Here is a 23450-nt window from a genome sequence, read left to right on the forward strand (position 1 = left end):
GAGGGGGGGGCGGGGGGGGTGAACGGAAGATGTGTTTCGTGGTGGCATCATGCTGGAGTTGGCGGAAACGGCGGAGGATGATCCTTTGAATGCGGAGGCTGGTGGGGTGATAAGTGAGGACAAGGGGGACCCTATCATGTTTCTGGGAGGGAGGAGAAGTCATGAGGGCGAATGCGTGACACTGTGGCACCCTGGTCCACACCTCCATCATCTTTTCCCACCTATTTCCATTATTTTTAACGTATTCCACCGATCATTTATCTATACCTTTTATGCCCTTTTAGTCTTATTTCACCCCACCCCCACTAGAGCTATCTGTACCTTGCTTGTCCTGCTATCCACTCTTAATTAGCACATTCTTTTAGATAATATCACCACCTTCAACACCTCTTTGTTCTTTTGTCTGTGACATCTTTTGGTTATCTCCGCCTATCACTGCTTGCTTGTCCCAACAACCCCCCCCACCCCACTTAAACCAGCTTATATTTCACCCCTCTTCTATTTTTACTTAGTTCTGTTGAAGGGTCATGAGGACTCGAAACGTCAACTTTGCTCTTCTCCGCCGATGCTGCCAGACTTGCTGAGTTTTTCCAGGTATTGCTGTTTTTGTTTTGGATTTCCAGCATCTGCAGTTTTTTGTTTTTATATTTTTGTTTTTATCTCAGGTGTAAGTAGGCACTTTGAAATGGAAATGGATGAGCCAACATTTGCATTTGCAGATAAATTAAGAGGTTGTTTGAATTTCAAAGGAGAATTAGAAGATGACAAGGAAAATGGTTGCATCTTGCAGGAGTTCATAGGTAAACAAGCAGTGCGGATATCATGGTTTATTGACCCAAAAGCAAAGGCAAAATGGGAACATGAAAGGTTGTTTATTTGGAAGAGTTTGAGTTTCAAAGGAAGTTTAAAACACTGGTCTCTGAAGCTCAAAAGGGAGAAAATATATTTAAGAAAAGATTGAAAGCTGTATGGTCTGTGGCCATGTGAGATCTTGAAAGTTGGACTGTGTGACGACAGACTTGTGAAGAAACAGCCTCTAGCCACCCCAGAGAAGCGCTTGCTTGTTGCAGAAATCAAGGTTTTGATAAAAGCCTTGGATTTCCAGTGTTGAGTGAGAGGAAGAGAGAAGCTGTGAAATACCTCCCTTATAGCAACAGTGCGTGCCTTGTGGTAATTTTATTGATGTTTTATAGATTAAGAATCTATTTGGACTGTTGCCTGGAAAAGGGTGTTTATTTGGGAGTCTAGTTAAGTAGAAATCTTTTGAGAAATGTTGTATGATTAAATTTAATTGTTTAACCGTAATCTTGTGTGTTTAAGTTTTCTTTTCTTTTGTTAATAAATGTTTTAATTTAATGTTTAAAATCTCCAAAAGTGGTAGTGAAATCTTTACTTCTGATCTCAGTGCACGTACCTTCTCATACAAATTGCAAAATCGTTGTGATAGCTTGGCCAAGTTTCCCTTTGGGATTTGGTCAGCCTGGCAGTTACCACCTGCCATATCATAATACTTTGAAGTATTCTCACAGATAGCAAGAAAAAAAATGCAATGATTATCCGTCACTTTTTAATTTCATTTTACAAAGAATGAAATTGGTGCATACAAATGGGATTAAGATAGAATCTGAACTATCAAACGTGGGGGTTTTTTTAATGTCAATGTGGGGGTTTTTTAATATCTTAATGAAGAAATTTGACATTCCACAAATATATAATATATACGGTGCAACTTTTTCAAGAGATTTTACAGTGGGACAGTTAGCATAAAACATCATGTTCTCATCAGTTCAGTGTTTTCCAAACGATGACAGTCGGTGTGGATTTCAATGATGCTACCCGAGGAGAAGTATAGAACCAATGATGGCAACTTCTGGGTTTCCATGTTTAACTGTGCATGTGTGGCCTCCAGAAGTTTCTGCCACTTTGCAATCATTACTACTGCAAAATGTGGGCCATTACCTCAGCTATGCTAGTGTACTGGTTATAGTACTGAACTAGCAATCCAATAGTCATAAGTTAAATTCCCACCATTGCAGGTTAGGAAGGAATTCAATAAATCTTTTTTTTTGTCGTCCATGGGATATGGGCGTCACTGACTAGGCCAGCATTTATTGCACATCCTTAATTGCCCTTGAGAAGGTGGTGGTGAGCTGCCTTCTTAAACTGTTGCAGTTCTTGTGGTGCAGGTAACCTACAGTGCTGTAAGGGAGTTCCAGGCAATATATTTCCAAGTCAGGATGATAAGTGACTTGGAGGGGAACTTCCAGGTGGTGGCGTTCCCATCTGTCTGCTGCCGTTGTCCTTCTAGGTGATAGTGGTCTAGGGTTTGGAAGGTGCTGCCTACGGAGATTTGATCAGTTCTTGCAGTGCATCTTGTAGATGGTGTTCAAGAAGGCAGCTCACCACCATCTTCTCAAGCAGAATTAGGAATTGACAACAAAAGCTGCCCTTCCCAGTGGTGCCCTCATCTCATGATCAAATAAAATAGACAAGGGTTATGCAGTAGATATAATATACCCAGGATTCCCAAAGGCCTTCAGTAAAGCATTACATAATGGACTAACATGCAAGGTCAATTCAAAAGGAGTCAGGGGACGGGTAGAAGAATGGATAGCAAGCTACCTGCATGACAGAAAACAGGGTAGTGACAAGAGTAGCTATTCAGAGTGGCAGAGGTGGGAAATGGAGTGGATCCCTGCTGGATCCACTGTTGTTCATGATTTATGTTAACAAATTAAACTTTGTCTAGGGAAGTGACTTCAAATGTATTATGATGGTAAAGGCTCTCTATGAATGCAAGTTATTGTTTATATAGTGCATATAACAAATCATAACAATGCTCCATGTGGAATTTTGGAAATGTATTTGACCAACTTACCCCATCCACAGCTAACTTTTCAGGAGCAAAAACTACTCTAACGTAACGCTTGTTTACTACTTCCAATCTGTCCACCTAGCAACAACAAAACAGAAAATATGGTTAGTTATTAAAAAACCTCACCAATCTAATTACCTTCAAATTACCCTTCATCTTTGCACTCCCAAGAAACCCAAGGAATGTGTCTTTCACAAACCCATTTATTAGACCTTAAACTGAAAGTAGGGAGATTTACAATGACAGTAAAATAAGCAATTTTTTTCAATCTATCTAGATTCTGAATAGCCCAGTTACCCAACTTTTATTGAAGAAAAACCATTAACCAAAAACAAACATTCTTTAATTTTTAAAAAAGATTCCACAAAAAAGTTCATGATGTAACTGCATGAATAATTTTGTGCCCAACATCTTGCTTCCCACATTCCTCAGCAACTTCTGCCTTCCTCCACATGATTTTGGTTCCAGCCCTGTGTGGGAATCCGACCTCCACCCTCCCCAAATTTTCCTTATTTTGGGAGTTACTGAAATTGAAATTACTGCCAGTCAACATTGCTGCAATGAAATCCTCCTAAGAAAATGTCTGCTTACTATCACAACACTGAATACACCTACATGTGAAACTGGTTGTAGAGCATTCTGATGTCACAAGATCATTTGATACCTGGAGATCTGAAAAGTACACCCTACAGCTTGGTTTACTGTCTGCCTGAAGAACACCGACAGGAAACACTTTCAGACATCCAAACAAGAAAGATTCCAAATTAGGGAACTATTCCAATGAATGGATTTCTTACTTAGTAATGCTTATTTTCAAAACATCTGTTTACGAAACCTTCAACAAGCACTGCACTCACTGGCACTTTAAACACGTAGAACTCGTACTTAAAATAGAATTCAAACTGCCCTGTAGAGCCAAGCTAATTTTTTCTGGTTGTGCTGAACACGGGAATAGGATTCAATGGGTCAACTAGTTAAAACGTTGGTAAGCAGAGCAAGTTTTTGAATCAAATACTAGCTGGCTAGTGTAAGCTTAACATGTACACTGTTCCAATTTAGAAAAAGAAATGCCAGATTTCAATGCAAAAGAGGTGCCTCAGTGTATGCAAATCAGTGCATCAAGCAGCCGTTAGAATTTCTACCCATATGTCAGCATTTAACAAATCTGTTTATTTTCCCCCACTAGGAATGGAGGTTGTCAGGTATCAATTTATCTGTTTGGTTAAAAAAATGGTACAGCAAGCCACAAGAACCAAATCAGGTCAGTTTGAGAGAGGGACGTACAGCTATCAGAAGTAGCCAGATCAAACCAAACTGGATTAAAGGCCATCAAAATAAATTAATCAAATCCATAGGTACATTTCACAAACGAAAGTCACTCAAAAAGCTAAGTTCTTCTTAAACAAAAACTAAAGATAAAAAGAAACAATAAAAGAGAATCAGATACGAGACAGCCAAGTGAAATAGGTGTGCTCAGTAGCAGTTATTTTATAGTAGTGAGTTGAGAAAGGTGAAAATTGCTGTACTTTTAAGGCTCATAGGGATTTTGTAGTTGTTGCCAAAAAATTACACTTATTAAAAATACATGAATGTTGAAATTGTTTCTAGTGACCATGAAGTATTTGTCAATGTTTTAAAAGTGTTACAATGAGAAACAATCTCCATGACAAGTTTTAACTTTATTGAAAGAACCTTGAACCCTAAACTGAAAGTAAAACTCCTGGAAATCCATGTAATAAAGATAGGTTTTGAATTATTCAGAGACCATGAACCAGTGCCCTTGATCATGTTGCCTCTATATTCACGTCGCTGAATATTAGAAAGTAGAATTTCAGATTAAAAATAATTCCATTTGAATGTATAATTGTAGACTGTATTTGATAGAAGAAAATAATCTGAATTGCATGTGTACATTTTACATATCAAAGTTCCATTCTCCATCTGAAATAACAGTCCATTTTGCAATAATTAGGTATACAAAATATTTTATCACTTACAATTCCTTTAGAAAGGTAATTATTGACAAAGTCCTTCCAAGTAACTTCTCTGCCAATATTCCTGAAGAAAATGTAATAAGCAACAGTTGCCCAAAATGCAGCACCTCCTATAAAGTAAAATCGAAATTCTTTATCGTCCCATGGAATATCACCCTGGAAAGTAAAAATAAAGGGATCTTAAACAGTATATGATGTAAGTGAAGGACAACATTCAAAATATACATCAAATGAAGAATTTATATGTAATCAATATCTGCTTTACTGAAATGCAGAACTTTAAACCAACTGTGCCCTCTGAGTGAGAGGGCACAGAATTAAAGTGATTTGCAAAGGGAACAAATGCGATGTGAGATAAAAGAAAATTTTTCTCTGCCTGGGTGGTGGAGACAGCTTCAATTGAGGCGTTCAAGAGGCCATTAGATGATTATTTAAATAGAAACAATCTGCAGGGTTACAGGGAAAAGACAGGAGAGTGGCACGGAGACATAATGCTCATTCAGAGAGCCGGTACAGACACGATGGGCCAAATGGTCTCCTTTTGCACCGTAACAATTCTGTGATCATAAGAAATAGGGGCAGAAGTTAAAATCCTGAAACTCTCTCCACAACAGCACTGTGGGTTTACCTATACCACATGGACTGCAGCAGTTCAAGAAGGCAGCTCACCGCTACCTTCTCAAGGGTAATTAGGAATGGGCAATAAATGCTGGCCTGACCAGCAACACCTAATTCCCATGAGTGAATAAAAAAGTAGGCAATTCGGCCCCTTGAGCCTGCTCCGCCATTCAATAAAAATCTGATTGTGGCCTTAACTCCACTTTGTTGCCTCCCAACTGACCCACCACACCCTGGGGGTGGGGCCCCCCAGCAACTCCATTGTAGATCAAAAATCTGTCTAACTTAGCCTCGAATAGATTCAATGACCTAGCCTCCAGTGCTCTCTGGGGAATAGAAATCCAAAGACCAACAACTCTCAGAAGAAATTCCTCATCTCAGTCTTAAATGGGAGACCCCTATTTTGAAATTGCGCCTCCTAGTTCTAGGTTACCCCACGGAGGGAAACATCTACTCAGCGTCTATCCTGTCAAGTCCCCTCAGAACCATATATGTTTTTTAAAAAATCACTTCTCATTCTTCTGAACTCCAATGAGCATAGGACCAACCTACTCAACATTTCTTCATAAAACCCCTTCATCCCAGCAATCAGCCTAGTGAACCATCTTTAAGCTTCTTCCAATGCAAGTATATCACTCCTTACATAAGGAGACCTAATTTGTACAGAGCACTCCAGGTGTGGTTTCATCAATGCCCTGGACAGCTGTAGCAAGATTTCCCTACTTTTATGCTCCATTCCCCTTGCAATAAAGGCAAACATACTATTTGCCTTCCTAATTACTTGTTGTATCTGCATGCTGACTTTTTGTGATTCATGTACAAGGATATCCAGATTCCTCTGCACTGCAGCAGTTTGCAATCTCTCTCCCTTTAATTATATTCTGCTTTTCTATTCTTCCTGTCAAAGTGGACAACCTCTGATTTTCCCACACTGTACTCCAACTGCCACATTTTTGCCCACTCACTTAACCTATCTATATCCCTCTGCAGACTCTGCATCCTCTGCACAATGTTTTCCAGCCTTTCTTTGTGTCATCAGCAAATTTGGCTACAATACAATTGGTCCTTTCATCCAAGTCATTGACATAGATTGTAAATATTGAAGCGCCAGCACATGTCCCTACAGTACTTTACTTGTTACAGCTTGTCAACTTGAAAATGATCCATTTATCCAAACTCTTCTGTTTTCTGTTAGTTAGTCAATACTCTATCCACGTTAACGCTAATATATCCCCCAACACCATATGTTCTTACCTTGTGTAGGAACCTTTTATGTACCCACCTTATTGAATGCCTTTTGGAAATCAAAATACACTACGTAAAAACATGCAAAATAGGAGTAGGTCATTCAGCCCTTCGAGCCTACTCCGCCATTCAATATGATCATGGCTGATTCTCTCTCTCAGTGCCATACTCCTGCACTCTCCCAATACCCCTTGCTGCCTTTTGAGTTCAGAAATCTATTTCCTTCTTAATAATATTCAGTGACTTGGCCTCCACAGCCCTCTGTGGTAGAGAATTCCATAGGTTCACCGCCCTCTGAGCAAAGAAGTTTCTCCTCATCTCAGTCCTAAATGGTCTACCTGTATCCTGAGACTGTGAACCCTTGTTCTAGATCCCCCAGCCAGAGCAAATATCATCTCTGCATCCAATCCATCCAGAATTTTATATGTTTCAATGAGATCTCCTTTCATTCTTCTAAACTCCAGTGAATACAGGCCTAGTCGGTCCAATCTCTCCTCATAAGACAATCCTACCATCCCAGGTACATCTACTGGCACCCCTTTGTCCACCCCTCCTGTTACATCCTCAAAGAAATCTAAATAAATTTGTGAAACACAATTTCCTTTTTACGAAACCAGGTTGACTCTGCCTGATTGTATTGTGATTTTTTTTAATTCATTCACGAGATGTGGGCATCGCTAGCTGAGCCAGCATTTATTGGCCATCCCTAGTTGTCCTCGAGAAGGTGGTGACGAGCTGCCTTCTTGAACCGCTGCAGTCCATGTGGTGTAGGTACATGCACAGAGCTGTTAGGAAGGGAGTTCCAGGATTTTGACTCATCGACAGTGAAGGAACAGCGATATATTTCCAAGTCAGAATGGTGAGTTACTTGAAGGGGAGCCTCCAGGTGGTAGTGTTCCCATCTATCTGCTGCCCTTGTCCTTCTAGGTGGTAGCGGTCGTGAGTTTGGAAGGTGCTGTCAAAGGAGCCTTGGTGAATTCCCGTCATGCATCTTGGAGATGGTACACACTACTGCTACTGTACGTCAGTGGTGGAGGGAGTGAATGTTTGTGGATGTGGTGCCAATCAAGCGGGCTGCTTTGTCCTGGATGGTGTTCAGCTTCTTCAGTGTTGTGGGAGCTGCACTCATCCAGGCAAGTGGGGAGGGAGTATTCCATCACACTCCTGACTTGTGCCTCGTAGATGGTGGACAGGCTTTGGGGAGATGATGGCGTAGTGGTATTGTCGCTGGACTAGTAATTCAGAGACCCAGGGTAATGCTCTGGGGACCTGGCAGATGGTGGAATTTGAATTCGATAAATATCTGGAATTAGAAGTTTAATGATACCATTGTCGATAGTCGTAAAAACCCATCTGGTTCACTAATGCCCTTTAGGGAAGGGAATCTGGCCCACATGTGACTCCAGATCCACAGCAATGTGGTTGGCTCTTAAAAATGCCTTCTGAACAAGAGCAATTAGGGATGGGCAATAAATGTTGGCCTAGCCAACGATGCCCACATCGCATGAATGAATAAAATGGTCAGTTACTCGTCACACGATTCCTAGCCTCTGACCAGCTCTTGTAATCACAGTATTTATATGGCTAGTCCAGATCAGTTTCTGGTCAATGGTAACTCCCAGGGGGATTCAATGATAATAATGCCACTGAACATCAAGGTTGGATTCTCTCTTGTTGGAGATGGTCATTGCCTGACACTTGTGTGGCACGAATGTTACTTGCCACTTGTCAGCCCAAGCCTGGATATTGTCCAGGTCTTGACGCAGTTGGGCATGGGCTGCTTCAGTTTCTGAAGAATCGCGAATTGTGCTGAACATTGTGCAATCATCAGTGAACATCCCTACTTCTGACGTTATGATGGAAGGAAGGTCATTGATGAAGCAGCTGATGGGCCTAGGACACTACCCTGAGGAACTCATGCAGTGATGTCCTGGAGCTGAAATGACTGACCTCCAACAACCACAACCATTCTTCCTTTATGCTAGGTATGACTCCAACCAGCGAAGAGTTTTCCCCCGATCCCCATTGACTCGAGTTTTACTAGGGTTCCTTGATGCCACAATCGGTCAAATGCAGCCTTGATGTCAAGGGCAGTCACTCTCACCTCACCTCGGGAGTTCAGCTCTTTTGTCCATGTTTGAAGCAAGGCTGTAATGAGGTCAGGAACTGAGTGGCCCTGGCGGAACCCAAACTTGGCATCAGTGAGTCAGTTATTGCTAAGCACGTGCTGCTTGACAGCACTGTTGATGACCCCTTCCATTACTTTACTAATGATCGAGAGTAGGCTGATGGGGTGATAATTGGCCGGGTTGGATTTGTCCTGCTTTTTGTATACAGCACATACCTGGGTAATTTTCCACATAGCTGGGTAGATGCCAGTGTTGTAGCTGTGCTGGAACAGCTTGGCTAGGGGCACGGCAAGTTCTGGAGCGCAAGTCTTCAGTGCTATTGCCGGAATATTGTCAGGCCCCATAGTCTTTGCAGTAACCAGTGCCTTCAGCTGTTTCTTGATATCACGTGGAGTGAATCAAATTGGCTGGAAACTGGCATCTGATGCTGGGGGGCTCCAGAGGAGGCCGAGATGGATCATCCACTCGGTACTTCTGGCTGAAGATTGTTGCAAATGCTTCAGCCTTATCTTTTGCACTGCTGTGCTGGTTCCTCCTTCATTGAGGATGAGGATATCTGTGGAGCCTCCTCCTCCAGTGAGTTGTTTAATTGTCCACCACCATTCACAACTGGATGTGGCAGGACTGCAGAGCTTAGATCTGATCCTTTGGTTGTGGGATCGCTTAGCTCTGTCTATCACTTGCTGCTTATGCTGTTTGGTATTCAAGTAGGCCCGTGTTGTAGCTTCACCAGGTTGACACCTCATTTTTAGGTATGCCTGGTGCTGCTCCTGGCATGCCCTCATGTGGTCTTCATTGAACCAGGGTTGCTCCCCTGGCTTGATGGTAATGGTAGAGTGGGGAATATGCTGGGCCATGAGGTTACAGATTGTGTTCGAGTACAATTCTGCTGCTGATGATGGCCCACAGCGCCTCATGGATGCCCAGTCTTGAGGTGCTAGATCTGTTCGAAATCTATCCCATTTAGCACAGTGGTAGTGCCACACAACACAATGGAGGGTATCCTCAATGAGAAGGTGGGACTTCGTCTCCACAATGACTGTGTGGTGGTCACTCCTACCAATACTGTCATGGACAGATGAATATGCAGCAGGCAAGTTGGTAAGGATGAGGTCAAGTATGATTTTTCCGTCTTGTTGGTTCCCTCACCACCTGCCGCAGACCCAGTCTAGCAGCTATATCATTTATGACTCGGCCGGCTCAGACAGTAGTGGTACTACTGAGCCACTGGACATTGAAGTCCCCCACCCAGAGTACATTCTGCGCCCTTGCCACCCTCAGTGCTTCCTCCAAGTAGTGTTCAACATGGAGAAGCACTGATTCATCAGCTGAGGGAGGGCAGTACGTGGTAATCAGCAGGGGGTTTTCTTGCCCATGTTTGACCTGATGCCATGAGACTTCACGGGATCCGGAGTTGATGTTGAGGACTCCCAGGGCAACTCCCTCCTGACTGTATACCACTGTGCCCGCCACCTCTGCTGGGTCTGTCCTGCCGGTGGGACAGGACACACCCAGGGATGGTGATGGTGGAGTCTAGGGTATTATCTGTAAGCTATGCTTCCGTGAGGATGACTATGTCAGGCTGTTGCATGACTAATTTGTGACACAGTGCTCCCAATTTTGGCACTAGCCCCCAGATGTTAGTAAGGAGGACTTTGCAGGGTTGACAGGGCTGCAATTGCCATTGCGTCATTTCTGGTTCCTAGGTTGATGCCGGATGGTCTGTCCGGTTTCATTCCTCTTTTGTGACTTTGTAGTGGTATGTTACAACTGAGTGGCTTGCTAGGCCATTTCAGAGGGCGTTTAAGAGTCAACCACATTGTTGTGGGTCTGAAGTCACATGTAGGCCAGACCAGGTAAGGACAACAGACTTCCTTCCCTGAAGGACATTTGTGAACCAGATGGGTTTTTACAACAATTGACAATGGTTTCATGGTCATCATTAGACTTTTAATTCCAGATTTTTATTGAATTCAAATTCCACCATCTGCCATTGCAGGATTCAAACCCAGGTCCCCAGAGCATTACCCTGGGTCTCTGGATTACTAGTCCAGCGACAATACCACTACCCCTTTGCCTCCACCCTAAATGTTCTGCTACTACCTCATTAACAATGGATTCTAGCATTTTTCCTGTGACAGATGTTAGGTTAACTGGCCTATAGTTTCCTGTTTTTTCCCTCCCCCTTTCTTAAATAGAGGAGTTACATTTGTGGTTTTCCATACTACTGGGACCTTCCAGAATCTAGAGAATTTTGGAAGATTACAACCAATACTTTCACTATCTCTGCTGCCACTTCTTTTAAGACCCTGGGATGCAGGCTATCAGGTCCAGGGAACTTGTCAGCCTTTAGTCTCATTAGTTTTCCCAGTTCTTTTTCTCTGGTGATCGTGAATGTTTTAAGTTCCTCCCTCCTTTTTGCCCCCTGCTTTTCAACTATTCTTGGGGTTCTTTTTGTGTCTTTTCCTGCAAAAACAGATACAAAATACTTGTTCATAATGTCTGCCTGTTCCTTGTTTCCCATTAATTCCCCAGTCACACACTCTAAGGGACCAATGCTCACTTTAGCTACTCTTTTCCTTTTTTAGTTACTTGTAGAAGTTTTTACTGTCTGTTTTTATATTTCTTGCCAGTTTTTTCCTCATACTCCAATTTCCTTTTTTAAAGTAATCTGGTTGGTTGTTTCTAAAATTTTCCCAATCTTTTGGTCTACCACTAATTTCCACAGAATTGTCCGTTTTTCCTTTCAATTTGATACCACCCTTAACTTCCTTAGTTAGCCACAGATGGTGCATCCTTTTAGTAGTCTTTCTTGATGGAACATATCTTTGTTGAGAATTATGAAATATCACCTTAAGCCTGCCACTGCTTTTCTACCATCTTATCTTTTAATCTATTTTCCCATTCCACTTTCGCCAGCTCTATCTTCCATACCCTTGTAAATGCCTTTATTTAAATTTAAGACACTTGTTTCAGACCCACATTTCTCACCATCAAACTGAATGTGAAAGTCTATCATGTCATGATCACTCTTACCCAGGGGATCCTTTTCCATAAGGGCATAAAGTAATCCTGTCTCATTCCACATTACCAGGTCTACACCTGATCCCTGGTTGGTTCCAAACACATTGTTCTGAGAAACTGTCCTGAAGACAGCCTATGAACTCATCCTCCCAGCTACCTTTACCAATTTGATTTGTCTAAAGAAGATCACAATCTCCTATGATATTGCAGTATCTTTCTTACAAACCCCCATTATTTATTGATTTATACTCTGCCCTACATTGTAGCTACTCTCAGATGACCTTTAATCTACTCCCACCAGTGGCTTATTTGCCAATTCTATTCTCCACCCAAACGGATTCTACATTTTAATCCTCCAATCCAAGATCATTTCTCACTATTATACCGATATCATCCTTTATTAATACGCTATCCCATCATCTGTATAAAAGTTACCCAGGAGTATTTCCTAAAGCAAAACAAGAAAGCTAGAGCACTAAACACCCAGTACAAATCTCACTTTTAGACATTATTGATATTCACAATTGGATTTCATCTTGAGGTCAAATTCCACAAAAACAAACTGCACTTAAATAGTACCTTTAACACAGTAAAATGTCACAAGGTGCTTCACATGAACATTATCAAAGAAAATTTGAAACACTAGTCCAATTCTCCCACATTGCTCTGGCATACTTGCAAATGGTGAATTAAGCAACAATACTGATGACATTGTTGAGATCTCTTTCTCTAACAACATGGCCACGAGAACCAACTCAGCATGGAGTATAAATAGAGAACATTTTACAGTTCTTGAAGGAATAAAGTACACCATCATTTTCATTTCGCGGTCTTGTTAACAAGATTACCTAAAGGTTTAGTGAAATTCAATTTTAGTGATTCACCATTTGTAGAGGTCATTAGGAATCACAGTATCTTTACAGTGCAGGAGGCTGCCTTTTGGCCCATCGTGTCTGCACTGGTTCTCTGAAAGTGTGTTCCACCTAGTCCCAGTCCCCTGCCTTATCCACATAACCTTGCACATTCTCTCTTTTCAGGTAGCAATCCAATTCCCTTTTGAATACCTTGATCGAACCTATCTCCATTGCCCTTTCAGGAAGTTTGCTCCTGACTCCAACCACTCTCTGGGTGAAAAGCATTTTCCTCACATCACATTTACTCCTTTTGCCAATTATCTTAAATCTGTGCCCTCTAGTTCTTGATGTTCTCTTGAGTAGGAACAGTTTCTCACTATTTAGCCTGTCCATACCCCTCAGGATCTTGAATACCTCTATCAAGTCTCCTCTCAGCCTTCTTTTCTCCAAGGTTGCCATGATTGATCTGTCCTTGCTCACCACCTTTTCAAGGTCAATTAGGGATGGGCAACAAATGCTGGCCTTGTCAGCAACGCTCACAACCCAGTTATAAATGTTAAGAGTGGACTAAGAAATATGTGGGTAAAACATTAGAGCAGAAGGACGGGTTAGGGCATGTGGCCCAAAGAAGCACTCTATATACAAACACAGTGTACAGGAACAAACTGAATTAATTGCAGGTGCAATTTCAACTTGGAGGGTATGACACGATGGTAGCCTTTACAACAGGGTCAGAACTGGGAACTAAGTGTCCCAGGATATGAGGTCTGCAGGAAGGATAGGGAAAATGGTAGATTGGAGGAGTGCTGTCTCAGGGAGATTAGTGACAGTCTAAAAAACTTTAAAAATAGAAAAGTTAAAAAATTAACAACATGTCCCCCTCATGTGACAATGTCACACGAGATGGAACATGTTAATAAATATCACACAAAATTTATTAAAGTTTTTAAAAACGGACATGAAACCTCATCCCGCCAGTGGATGAGGTTTCATATATTATCAGAAGCCTGCTGGGGCTCCTGGCCTGCCCACCAGCCTTAAGGTTGGACGGGCAGGGTCTTTAATTATCTTAATTACTCTGTCAATGGCCTCAATTGGCCATTGACAGGTCGGCGGACAAACAGCTGATTTCGCTGTCTGCCCGCCTTCCTAAAAATTTAAATGGACCAGGATGACGTCAGGGGTTCCTCCTGACGTCATCCTGCGTCATTTTCCCGTTGGTCAGCGGGCCCCGCCCCCAAATTGCCGACGGGAAAATTCTGGCCTTAGTTAACAAACTAATGGTGCATGAACATTTATCTAATAGTGATCATAATATGATCACGTTCTACGTAGTGTTGAAAAGGGAGGAAAGAGAAACAAATAAGGTGATTGTGAATTTAAGTAAGGCTGACTTCAATGCGGAAATAGAGATCACAGAATCACAGTGCAGAAGAGACCCTTCAGCCCATCGAGTCTGCACCGACACATGAGAAACACAATAATAGGCTTTTTAACCTATTAACAGATTTGTCCAGTTCACTGTGGACAATCAGTTGGAGGTGTTAAAAAAAACTTAATACGAGACAGAATTAGTTTATAACCCAAAGGGGAAAGAGATTTACTTGCCAAAAAAAATGTCATGGGCAACCACAGAAGGGACAATATAATTTTTCTTTTTTAAAACACATACAAAAATGCAAAATGCAGCATAGATCTTGCCAAGTATCAGATAAAAAAAACAGCAAAGGGTGACAGATGGTAAGAACTGCAAAAAGGGAATACAAATAGAAACTTGCAAGGGATATCAAGATCAACACAAAGGTTTTAAAATTACATTAGAAACAAAAAAGGGGGTAGTCAGGAACAATGTGGGCCTCTTGTAAACTGATAATGCTGATATGGTCAATGAAAATAAGGAAATGGCAGACATGTTTGCTTCAATATTTACTGTAGAGAAAGAGGTTAGCATGTCAGACATTTTATTGAAACTAATATTGAATCAGGGAGAGGGACTCCCAAAATTAGCGTAAGCAAAATAACAATAATGGAAAAATTAATGGCACTAAAAAACATATTCCCAGAATCGGATGGTTTCCTCCCCAAAGTTGTAAACAGGGAATTGTCAATGCTGTCACCTAACGCTAATTTTCCAAAGTTCTTTCAATTCTGGAACCGTACCTTTAGATTAGAAAATTGCGCATGTCGCTCCGCTATTTGAGAATAAAACTAGGGAATGAGAGGCCCGTTAGCCTAACATCTGTCATCAGGAAATTACCAGGGTCTCTATGCAAGGATAGAATGGCTCAACACCTTGAAAATTTTCAACTAATCAGAGCAAGCCAGCATGGATTTAGAAAGGGTATATTGTGCCTGACTAGCCTGATGGAATATTTTGAAGCAATGACCAAAGTAGTGGACAGGGATGGACTTCCGGAGGCCATTTAATAAAGCGTCTTGTAAGAGACCATTAACTAAAGTTGAAGCTAATGGAATTAAAGGCAAATTATTTACCAGGTTAAGAAACTGGCTGAGTGGCAGGGGATAGAGAGTAGGGATAATGTGCAGGTAATCTAATTGACAGTATGTGATAAGCGGTATCCCGAAAAAAACTGGGTGGGCCTTCAACTATTCACAGTATTTATTCATGACTTAAGTTGATGTGATAGAAAGCCAAATATCCAAGTTTGCCAGTTACTCAGAGACACAATTGTAAGCAGTGCTAATAGAAATCCATTACTTAAATCCATTAGTGTAAGAGAGAAAGCTAGCTAGTAATATAAAGATGGATTGTAAGAGCTTCTATAGATACTTAAATAAAAAAAGACAAAGTGACCGTTGGTCCTAAAGAGTGTATGTCTGGGGAACTGATAATGGAAAAGAGAGAGATGGCGGATGAATTAAACAGCTATTTCGCATTGGTCTTCCCTATAGAGGGCATAAGTAACCCCAGAAATAGCTGTAAATCAGGAATTGGAAGGGAGGGAGGAACTCTGAAAAATTACAATCACCAGGGAAGTGGTATTGAGCAAATTGTTGGGGCTGTGGGTTGACAAATCCCCAGGTCCAGATGGACTTCACCCTAACATCTTGAAAGGAGTGGCTAGTGAGATAGTTGATGCATTGGTTTTAATTTTACAAAATTCCATAGATTCGGGGGAGGTTCCATTAGATTGGAAAATAGCTAATATAACTAATTTATTCAAAAAGCGAGGGGGACAGAAAGCAGGAAACTATAGGCCAGTTAGCCTAACATGTGTCATAGGGAAAATGTTAGAAGCTATTATGAAAGACGTTATAGCAAGGCACTTAGAAAAATTCAAGGCAGTCAAGCAGAGTCAACGTGGCTTTGTACAACGGATATCAAGTTTAACTAATTTATTGAAGTTCTTTGAAGGAATCACGTGCTATAACTAAAGGGGAACCGGTGGATATACTGTACTTAGATTTCCAGAAGGAATTTGATAAGGTGCCACATCAAAGGTTATTGCGGAAAATAAAAGCTCATGCTGTAGGGGGTAACATATTGGCATCGATAGAAGATTGGCTAGCTAACAGGAAGCAGAGAGTTGGCATAAATGGGTCTTTTTCTGTTTGGCAGGATGTGACGAGTGGTGTGCCACAGAGATCAGTGCTGGGGCCTCAACTTTTTATAATTTATATAAATGACTTGGATGGTTGCTAAATTTTCTGATGACACGAAGATAGGTAGGAGAGGAAATTGTGAAGAGGGCTTAAGAAGGATACAAAGGGACATAGATAAGTTATGAGAGGGAAAGATCTGGCAAATGGAGTATAGTGTGGGCAAATGTGGAATTGTCAATTTTGGCAGGAAGAATAAAAAAGCTTGTTATCTAAATGGTGAGAGATTGCAGAGCTGAGATTCAGAGGAATTTGGGTGTCCTAGTGCATGAATCACAAATGGTTAGTATGCAAATATAGCATGTAATTAGGAAAGCTAATAGAATGTTACCATTTATTGCGAAGGGAATTGATTACAAAAGGAGGGAGGTTATGCTGCAGTTGTACAGGACACTGGTGAGACCACATCTGGAGTACCGTGTACAGTACTAGTTGCCTTTTTAAGGAGAGATGTAAATGCGTTAGAAGCAATTCAGAGAAGGTTTACTAGACTAATACCAGGAATGTGCGGTAGTCTTATGAGGAAAGGTTGGACAGACTAGGCTTGTATCCATTGGAGTTTAGAAGAGTAAGAGGTGACTTGATCGAAACCTTTAAGATCCTGAGGGGTCTTGACAGGGTGGATGTGGAAAGGATATTTTCTCTTGTGGGAGAATCTAGAACAAGGGGTCACTGTTTAAAGATAAGGAGTCGTTCATTTAAGACAGAGATGAGGAGAATTTTTTTCTCTCAGAGGGCCATGATTCTTTGGAACTCTCTGGTGAAAGCAGAGTTTTTGAATATTTTTAAGGCAGAGCTAGATAGATTCTTGATTAACAAGGGGGTGAAAGGTTATTGGGGGTAGGCAGAAATGTGGGGGTGAGATTACAATCAGATCAGCTGTGATCTTATTGAATAGCGGAGCAGGCTCGAGGGGCCAAGTGGCCTACACCTGCTCCTAATTCGTATGTTCGTATGAAGTATAAAATTACAAAGAGGTATTGAAAGATCAAGTGAATGGGCAAACTGTGACAAACGGGGCTGGATTTTCAGTTTAGTGCGTGGGTGCACGCTGACAAGCACAAGCGTGAAATTGCACACGATGACGTCGGGCGAGTGTCCCGACATCATCGCACACTCATGCGATATTTCGGTCAGCGGGTGCATGCAGGAGTCAGCAGTGTGCCTGCCGACACTTAAGAGGGCTGCCAAGCCCATTAATAAATCAAAGTGAATTTTTCCCTGCCCGTCTAACCTTACAGTTGGCGGGCGAAAAGGTCAAGCGGCCTTTGGATTTTTGAGGAAACCTCATCCACAGGCAGAATGAGGTTTCCGACGTTAATTAAAAATAAAATAAAAATTTTTAAATCTCATTTTTAACATGTCCCTGCTCATGTGACAGAGTCACATGAGGGAACTTGTTTACCTTAACGATTTTAAAATATTATGTTAGAAATCTTCAGCTCCCTGAGGCAGCTCTGTGCCTTCAGGGGCTTTCATTAAGCACACTCGCGCGCATGTGCTGACTTCCACGCTCACCCCCCCTCCCGCCCCACTAGGCAGCGCTGAGTAGTTCAGTGCGTGATTCTTGCTGGCTGGCTGTTAATTGACCAGCCAGCGTGAAATCGCGGTCGGAGCCTGATCATGGGCAGTGGGCCGTTGCGCAGCCGCTCCCGGACCCACTCATCAGGCCAAGCCAATGAGGGGAAACTCCTCTCCATGGAATTTAATGTAGGCAAATATGAAGTCATCCAATTTGGATCTAAAAAGGACAAAACGGAGTACCTTCTAAATGGTGAAAAGTTAGAAACAGTGGTGGTCCAAAGAGACTTGGGGGCCCAGGTACAGAGCTGATTAAAACATCGTGAACAAGTACAGAAAATAATCAAAAAGACAAATGGATTGATGGTCTTTATATCTAGAGGCCTAGAATACAAAGGGGGTGCTAGTTATACATAACCTGGAGTACTGTGAGCAGTTCTGTGCACTGCACCTTCAGAAGGATATATTGGCCTTGGATGGAGTGCAGAGTAGATTTATCAGAATTATACAAGAACTCCAAGGGTTAAAATGTGAGGACAGATTGCACAAACCAGGGCTGTATTCCCTGGAATTTATAAGGTTAAAGAGTGATTTCATCAAAGTTTTCAAGATATTAAGGGGAACAGATAAGGTGATGAAGACAAACTATTTCCACTGGTTGGAAAGATTAGGACTGGGAGGCTTGTGTAAAATTTAGAAGCAGAACTTTCAGGAGAGAGATTAGAAGATGCTTATACTGATAAAGAATGGTAGAAGATTGGAACTTTCTGCTGCAAACTAACTGCTGCCAGATCAATTGTTAATTTAAATCTGAGATTGACAGATTTTTGTTAACTAACGGTAGAAAGGGATATGGGGCAAAGATGGAGTTGCATAGAATTAGGTCGCAGATCAGCCATGATCTCACTGAATGGCAAAACAGGTTTGAGAGGCAGTGGCGTAGTGGTATTGTCACCAGCCTAGTAACCCAGGGTACTGCTCTGGGAACCTGGGTTCCAATCCCACCACGGCAGATGTTGGAATTTCAATTGAATCAATAAGGATCTGGAATAAAAAGTCCAACGATGACCGTGAAAATATTGTCCATTGTCGTCAGACTGCCCTTTAGGGAAGGAAATCTGCCATGCTTACCTGGTCTGGCCCACATGTGAATCCAGGTCCATAGCAATGTAGTGGACTCTTAAATGGCCTCTGAAATGGCCTAGTAAGCCACTCGGTTGTAACAAATCGCTAGGAAGTCAATAAGGATTTAAAACAAAAACAAAAATACCTGGAAAAACTCAGCAGGTCTGGGAGCATCTGCGGAGAGGAACACAGTTAACGTTTCGAGTCTGAATGACCCTTCAACAGAACTAAGTAAAAATAGAAGAGAGGTGAAATATAAGCTGGTTTAAGGGGGGGGCGGGTGGGACAAAAAGAGCTGGATAGAGGGCCAGTGATAGGTGGAGATAACCAAAAGATGTCACAGACAAAAGGACAAAGAGGTGTTGAAGGTGGTGATATTATCTAAAGGAATGTGCTAATTAAGGGTAGAAAGCAGGATGAGCAAGGTACAGGTACAACTCGTCCTGCTTTCTACCCTTAATTAGCACATTCCTTTAGATAATATCACCACCTTCAACACCTCTTTGTCCTTTTGTCTGTGACATCTTTTGGTTATCACCACCTATCACTGGCCCTCTATCCAGCTCTTCTTGTGTTCCCCCGGCCCCCCCCACCAAACCAGCTTATATTTCACCTCTCTTCTACTTTTACTTAGTTCTGTTGAAGGGTCATTCAGACTCGAAACGTTAACTGTGCTCCTCTCCGCAGATGCTGCCAGACCCGCTGAGTTTTTCCAGGTATTTTTGTTTTTGTTTTGGATTTCCAGCATCCGCAGTTTTTTGCTTTTACAATAAGGATTTAAACCTGACGGACCACCTGGCATCGACCTAGACACCAGAAACAACAACAGCAAAGTCAGCCCTGACAACCCAGCAAAGTTTTCTTTACTAACATCTGGGTGTTTGTGCCAAAATTAGGAGAGCTGTCTCACAGACTAGTCAAGCAACAGCCTGACATAGTCATACTCACGGAATCATACCTTACAGACAATATCCCAGACACCACCATCACCATCCCCAACTCTGGGTATGTCCTGTCCCACAGGCAGGACAGACCCAGCAGAAATGTCAGCACAGTGGCATATAGTTGGGAGGGGGTTGCCCTGGCAGTTTTCAACATCGACTCTGGACGACCATGAAGTCTCATGGAAACAGGTTAAACATGGGCAAGGAAACCTCCTGCTGATTACCACATACCGCCACCCCTGCCTCCCCCAACTCAGTTCATGAATCAGTACTCCTCCATGTTGAACACTACTTGGAGGAAGCACTGAGGATGGCAAGGGTACACTCTGGGTGGGGGACTTCAATGTCCATCACCAAGAGTGGTTCGGTAGCACCTCTACAGTCGGAGCTGGCCGAGTCCTAAAGGACAGAGCTGTTTGAGTGGGTCTGCGGCAGGTGGTGAGGGAACCAACGAGAGAGAAAAAAAAAACTGGACCTCATTCTCATCACCCTGCCTGCTGCACATGCATCGGTCATTGTGGAGGCAAAGTCCCAACGTCACATTGAGGATATCCTCCATGTTGTGTGGCACTACTTTAGGCGGGAGGAGATATTGTAGTGGTATTGTTGCTGGACTAGTAATCTAGAGACCCAGGGTAATGGCTCTGGGGATCGAGGTTCGAATCCCACCACAGCAGATGGTGGAATTTGAATTCAATAAAAGTATGGAATTAAAAGTCTAATGATGCCCATGAAATCATTGTCAATTGTTGTAAAAACCCATCTGGTTCACTAGTGACCTTTAGGGAAAGAAATCTGCCATCCTTATCTGGTCTGGCCTGCATGTGACTCCAGACCCACAGCAATGTGGTTGATTCTTAATACCCTCTGAACTAGGGCAATTAGGGGATAGGCAATAAATGCTGGCCAGGCCAGCAACCCCCACATCCCATAAATAGATGGTAAATGGGATAGATTTTGAACAGACCTAGCAATTCAAGACTGGGTAACCATGAGGCATTGTGGGCCACCAGCAGCAGCAGAGCTGTACTCAACCACAATCTGTAACCTCATGGCCCAGTATATCCCCCACTCTACCGTTACCACCAAGTCAGAGGATCAGCCCTGGTTCAATGAAGAATGCAGGAGGGCTTGCCAGGAGCAGCACCAGGCATGCCTAAAAATGAGGTGTCAACCTGGTGAAGCTACAACGCAGGACTACTTGCATGCCAAACAGCATAAGCAGCAAGCGGTAGACAGAGCTAAGTGATTCCGGAACCAATGGATCAGAACTTGGCTCTGCAGTCCTGCTACATCCAGTCGTGAATGGTGGTGGACAATTAAACAACTCACTAGAGGAGAAGGCTCCACAAATATCCCCATCCTCAATGATGAGGGAGCCCAGCACATCAGCAAAAGATAACGCTGAAGCATTTGCTACAATCTTTAACTAGAAATGTCAAGTGGATGATCCATCTCACTGTCCTCTGGAGGTCCCCATCAGCACAGATGCCTGTCTTCGGTCAATTCCATTCACTCCTCTTGATATCAAGAGACAGATATAGCACTGGATAATGCAAAGGCTATGGGCCCTGACAATATTCCGGCAATAGTACTGAAGATTTGTGCTCCAGAACTTGCCGTGCCCCCAGCCAAGCTGTTCCAGTACAGCTACAACACTGGCATCTACCCAGCTGTGTGAAAAATTGCCCAGGTATGTCCTGTACACAAAAAGCAGAACAAATCCAACCCGGCAAATTACCGCCCCATCAGTCTACTCTCGATCATCAGTAAAGTGATGGAAGGAGTCATCAACAGTGCTATCAAGTGGCACTGGCTTAGCAATAATCTGCTCACTGATGCTCAGTTTGGGTTTCATCAGGGTCACTCAGCTCCTGACCTCATTACACTCTTGGTTCAAACATGGACAAAAAGAGTTGAACTCCAGAAATGAGGTGAGAGTGATTGCCCTTGACACCAAGGCTGCATTTGACCAAGTGTGGCGTCAAGCAGCCCTAGCAAAACTGGAATCAACAGAAATCAGGAGGAAAACTCTCCGCTGGTTGGAGTCAAACCCAGCACAAAGGAAGATGGTTGTGGTTGTTGGAGGTCAATCATCTCAATTCCAGGACATCACTGCAGGAGTTCCTCAGGATAGTATCCTAGGCTCAGTCATCTTCAGCTGCTTCATCAATGACCTTCCTTCCATCATATGGTCAGAAATGGGATGTTCGCTGGTGATTGCACAATGTTCAGCACCAGTTGTGACGACTCAGATACTGAAGCAGTCCATGTCCAAATGCAGCAAGAACTGGACAATATCCAGGCTGGGGCTGACAAGTGGCAAGTAACATTCGTGCCACACAAATGCCAAGGAATGACCATTTCCAACAAAAGAGAATCTAACCATCGCCCCTTGACATTCAAGGATTACCATCGTTGAATCCCCCACAATCAACATCCTAGGGGTTACCATTGACCAGAAACTGAACTGGACGAGCTATATAAATACTGTGGCTACAAGAGCAGGTCAGAGGCTAGGAATTCTGCAGTGAGAAACTCATCTCCTCACTCCCCAAAGCCTGTCCGCAATCTATAAGGCAGAAGTCAGGAATGTGATGGAATACTCTCCACTTGCCTGGATGAGCGCAGCTCCAACAACACTCAAGAAGCTTGACGCCATCCAGGGCAAAGCAACCCGTTTGATTGACACCCCATCCATAAACATTCATTCCCTCCACCACCAATGCACAGTGGCAGCAGTGTGTACCATCTACAAGATGCACTGCAGGAGCTCACCAAGGCTCCTTAGACAGCACCTTCTAAACCCACAACCACTGCCATCTAGAAGGACAGGGGCAGCAGACACATGGGAACACCACCACCTGGAAGTTCTCCTCCAAGCCACTCACTATCCTGACTTGGAAATATACTGCCATTCCTCCACCATCGCTGGGTCAAAATCCTGGAGCACTCTCCCTAACAGCACTGTGGGTATACCTACACCACATTGACTGCAACGGTTCAAGGAGACAGCTCACCACCACCTTCTCAAAGGCAATTAGGCATGGGCAATAAATGCCGGCATAGCCAGCAACACCCATATTCCTTGAATTATTTTTTTTAATGGCTTACTCCTGTTGGTTAAAGAGTTGAACTCTTCCTAATCAACGTTTTTAGAATTTTGGGAATTCAACTTTCCACAAGCAGATTAGAACAAGTATTATCAGAAAATACCTTCTGTAATCTGGCCCACCAGGTAGACTCATCCTTTCTGCCTCCTTTCTTTCCTCCACTTCCACCACCTGCACCATTGTTCCCTGTACGCTGAGAATTTGCAGATTTTGCCTCTGTGAAATATGCAATAAATGAATGTTAATGAGAAACAGTCCAGTCTCCATTTCCAATTAGTTAGGTCCTTAAACATTGTGAATATTCAATGAGAATAGTGGAAAATTCACTTTATTTAACTTGTCAGAATGACTTTCTAAATTAATGTGTGCAACTATTATACAAATTAA

General features: G+C 42.6%; 1 protein-coding gene across 1 annotated transcript in view; it reads right to left on the reverse strand.

Annotated features, from left to right (window-relative positions):
- afg3l2 (AFG3-like AAA ATPase 2) overlaps positions 1-23450 on the reverse strand; it is an 85143-nt gene that overhangs the window by 57949 nt on the left and 3744 nt on the right. The window contains exons 4-6 of the mRNA XM_078541062.1: positions 23167-23279; positions 4873-5025; positions 2879-2953 (exon numbers count right to left, since the gene is read on the reverse strand). Coding sequence (XP_078397188.1) covers positions 2879-2953; positions 4873-5025; positions 23167-23279 — 341 coding nt within the window. The remainder of the gene's footprint in view (positions 1-2878; positions 2954-4872; positions 5026-23166; positions 23280-23450) is intronic.

The sequence above is a fragment of the Cetorhinus maximus genome, chromosome 4 (genome assembly GCF_964194155.1).
Source record: "Cetorhinus maximus chromosome 4, sCetMax3.hap1.1, whole genome shotgun sequence".
NCBI classification, from domain to species: Eukaryota; Metazoa; Chordata; class Chondrichthyes; order Lamniformes; family Cetorhinidae; genus Cetorhinus; species Cetorhinus maximus.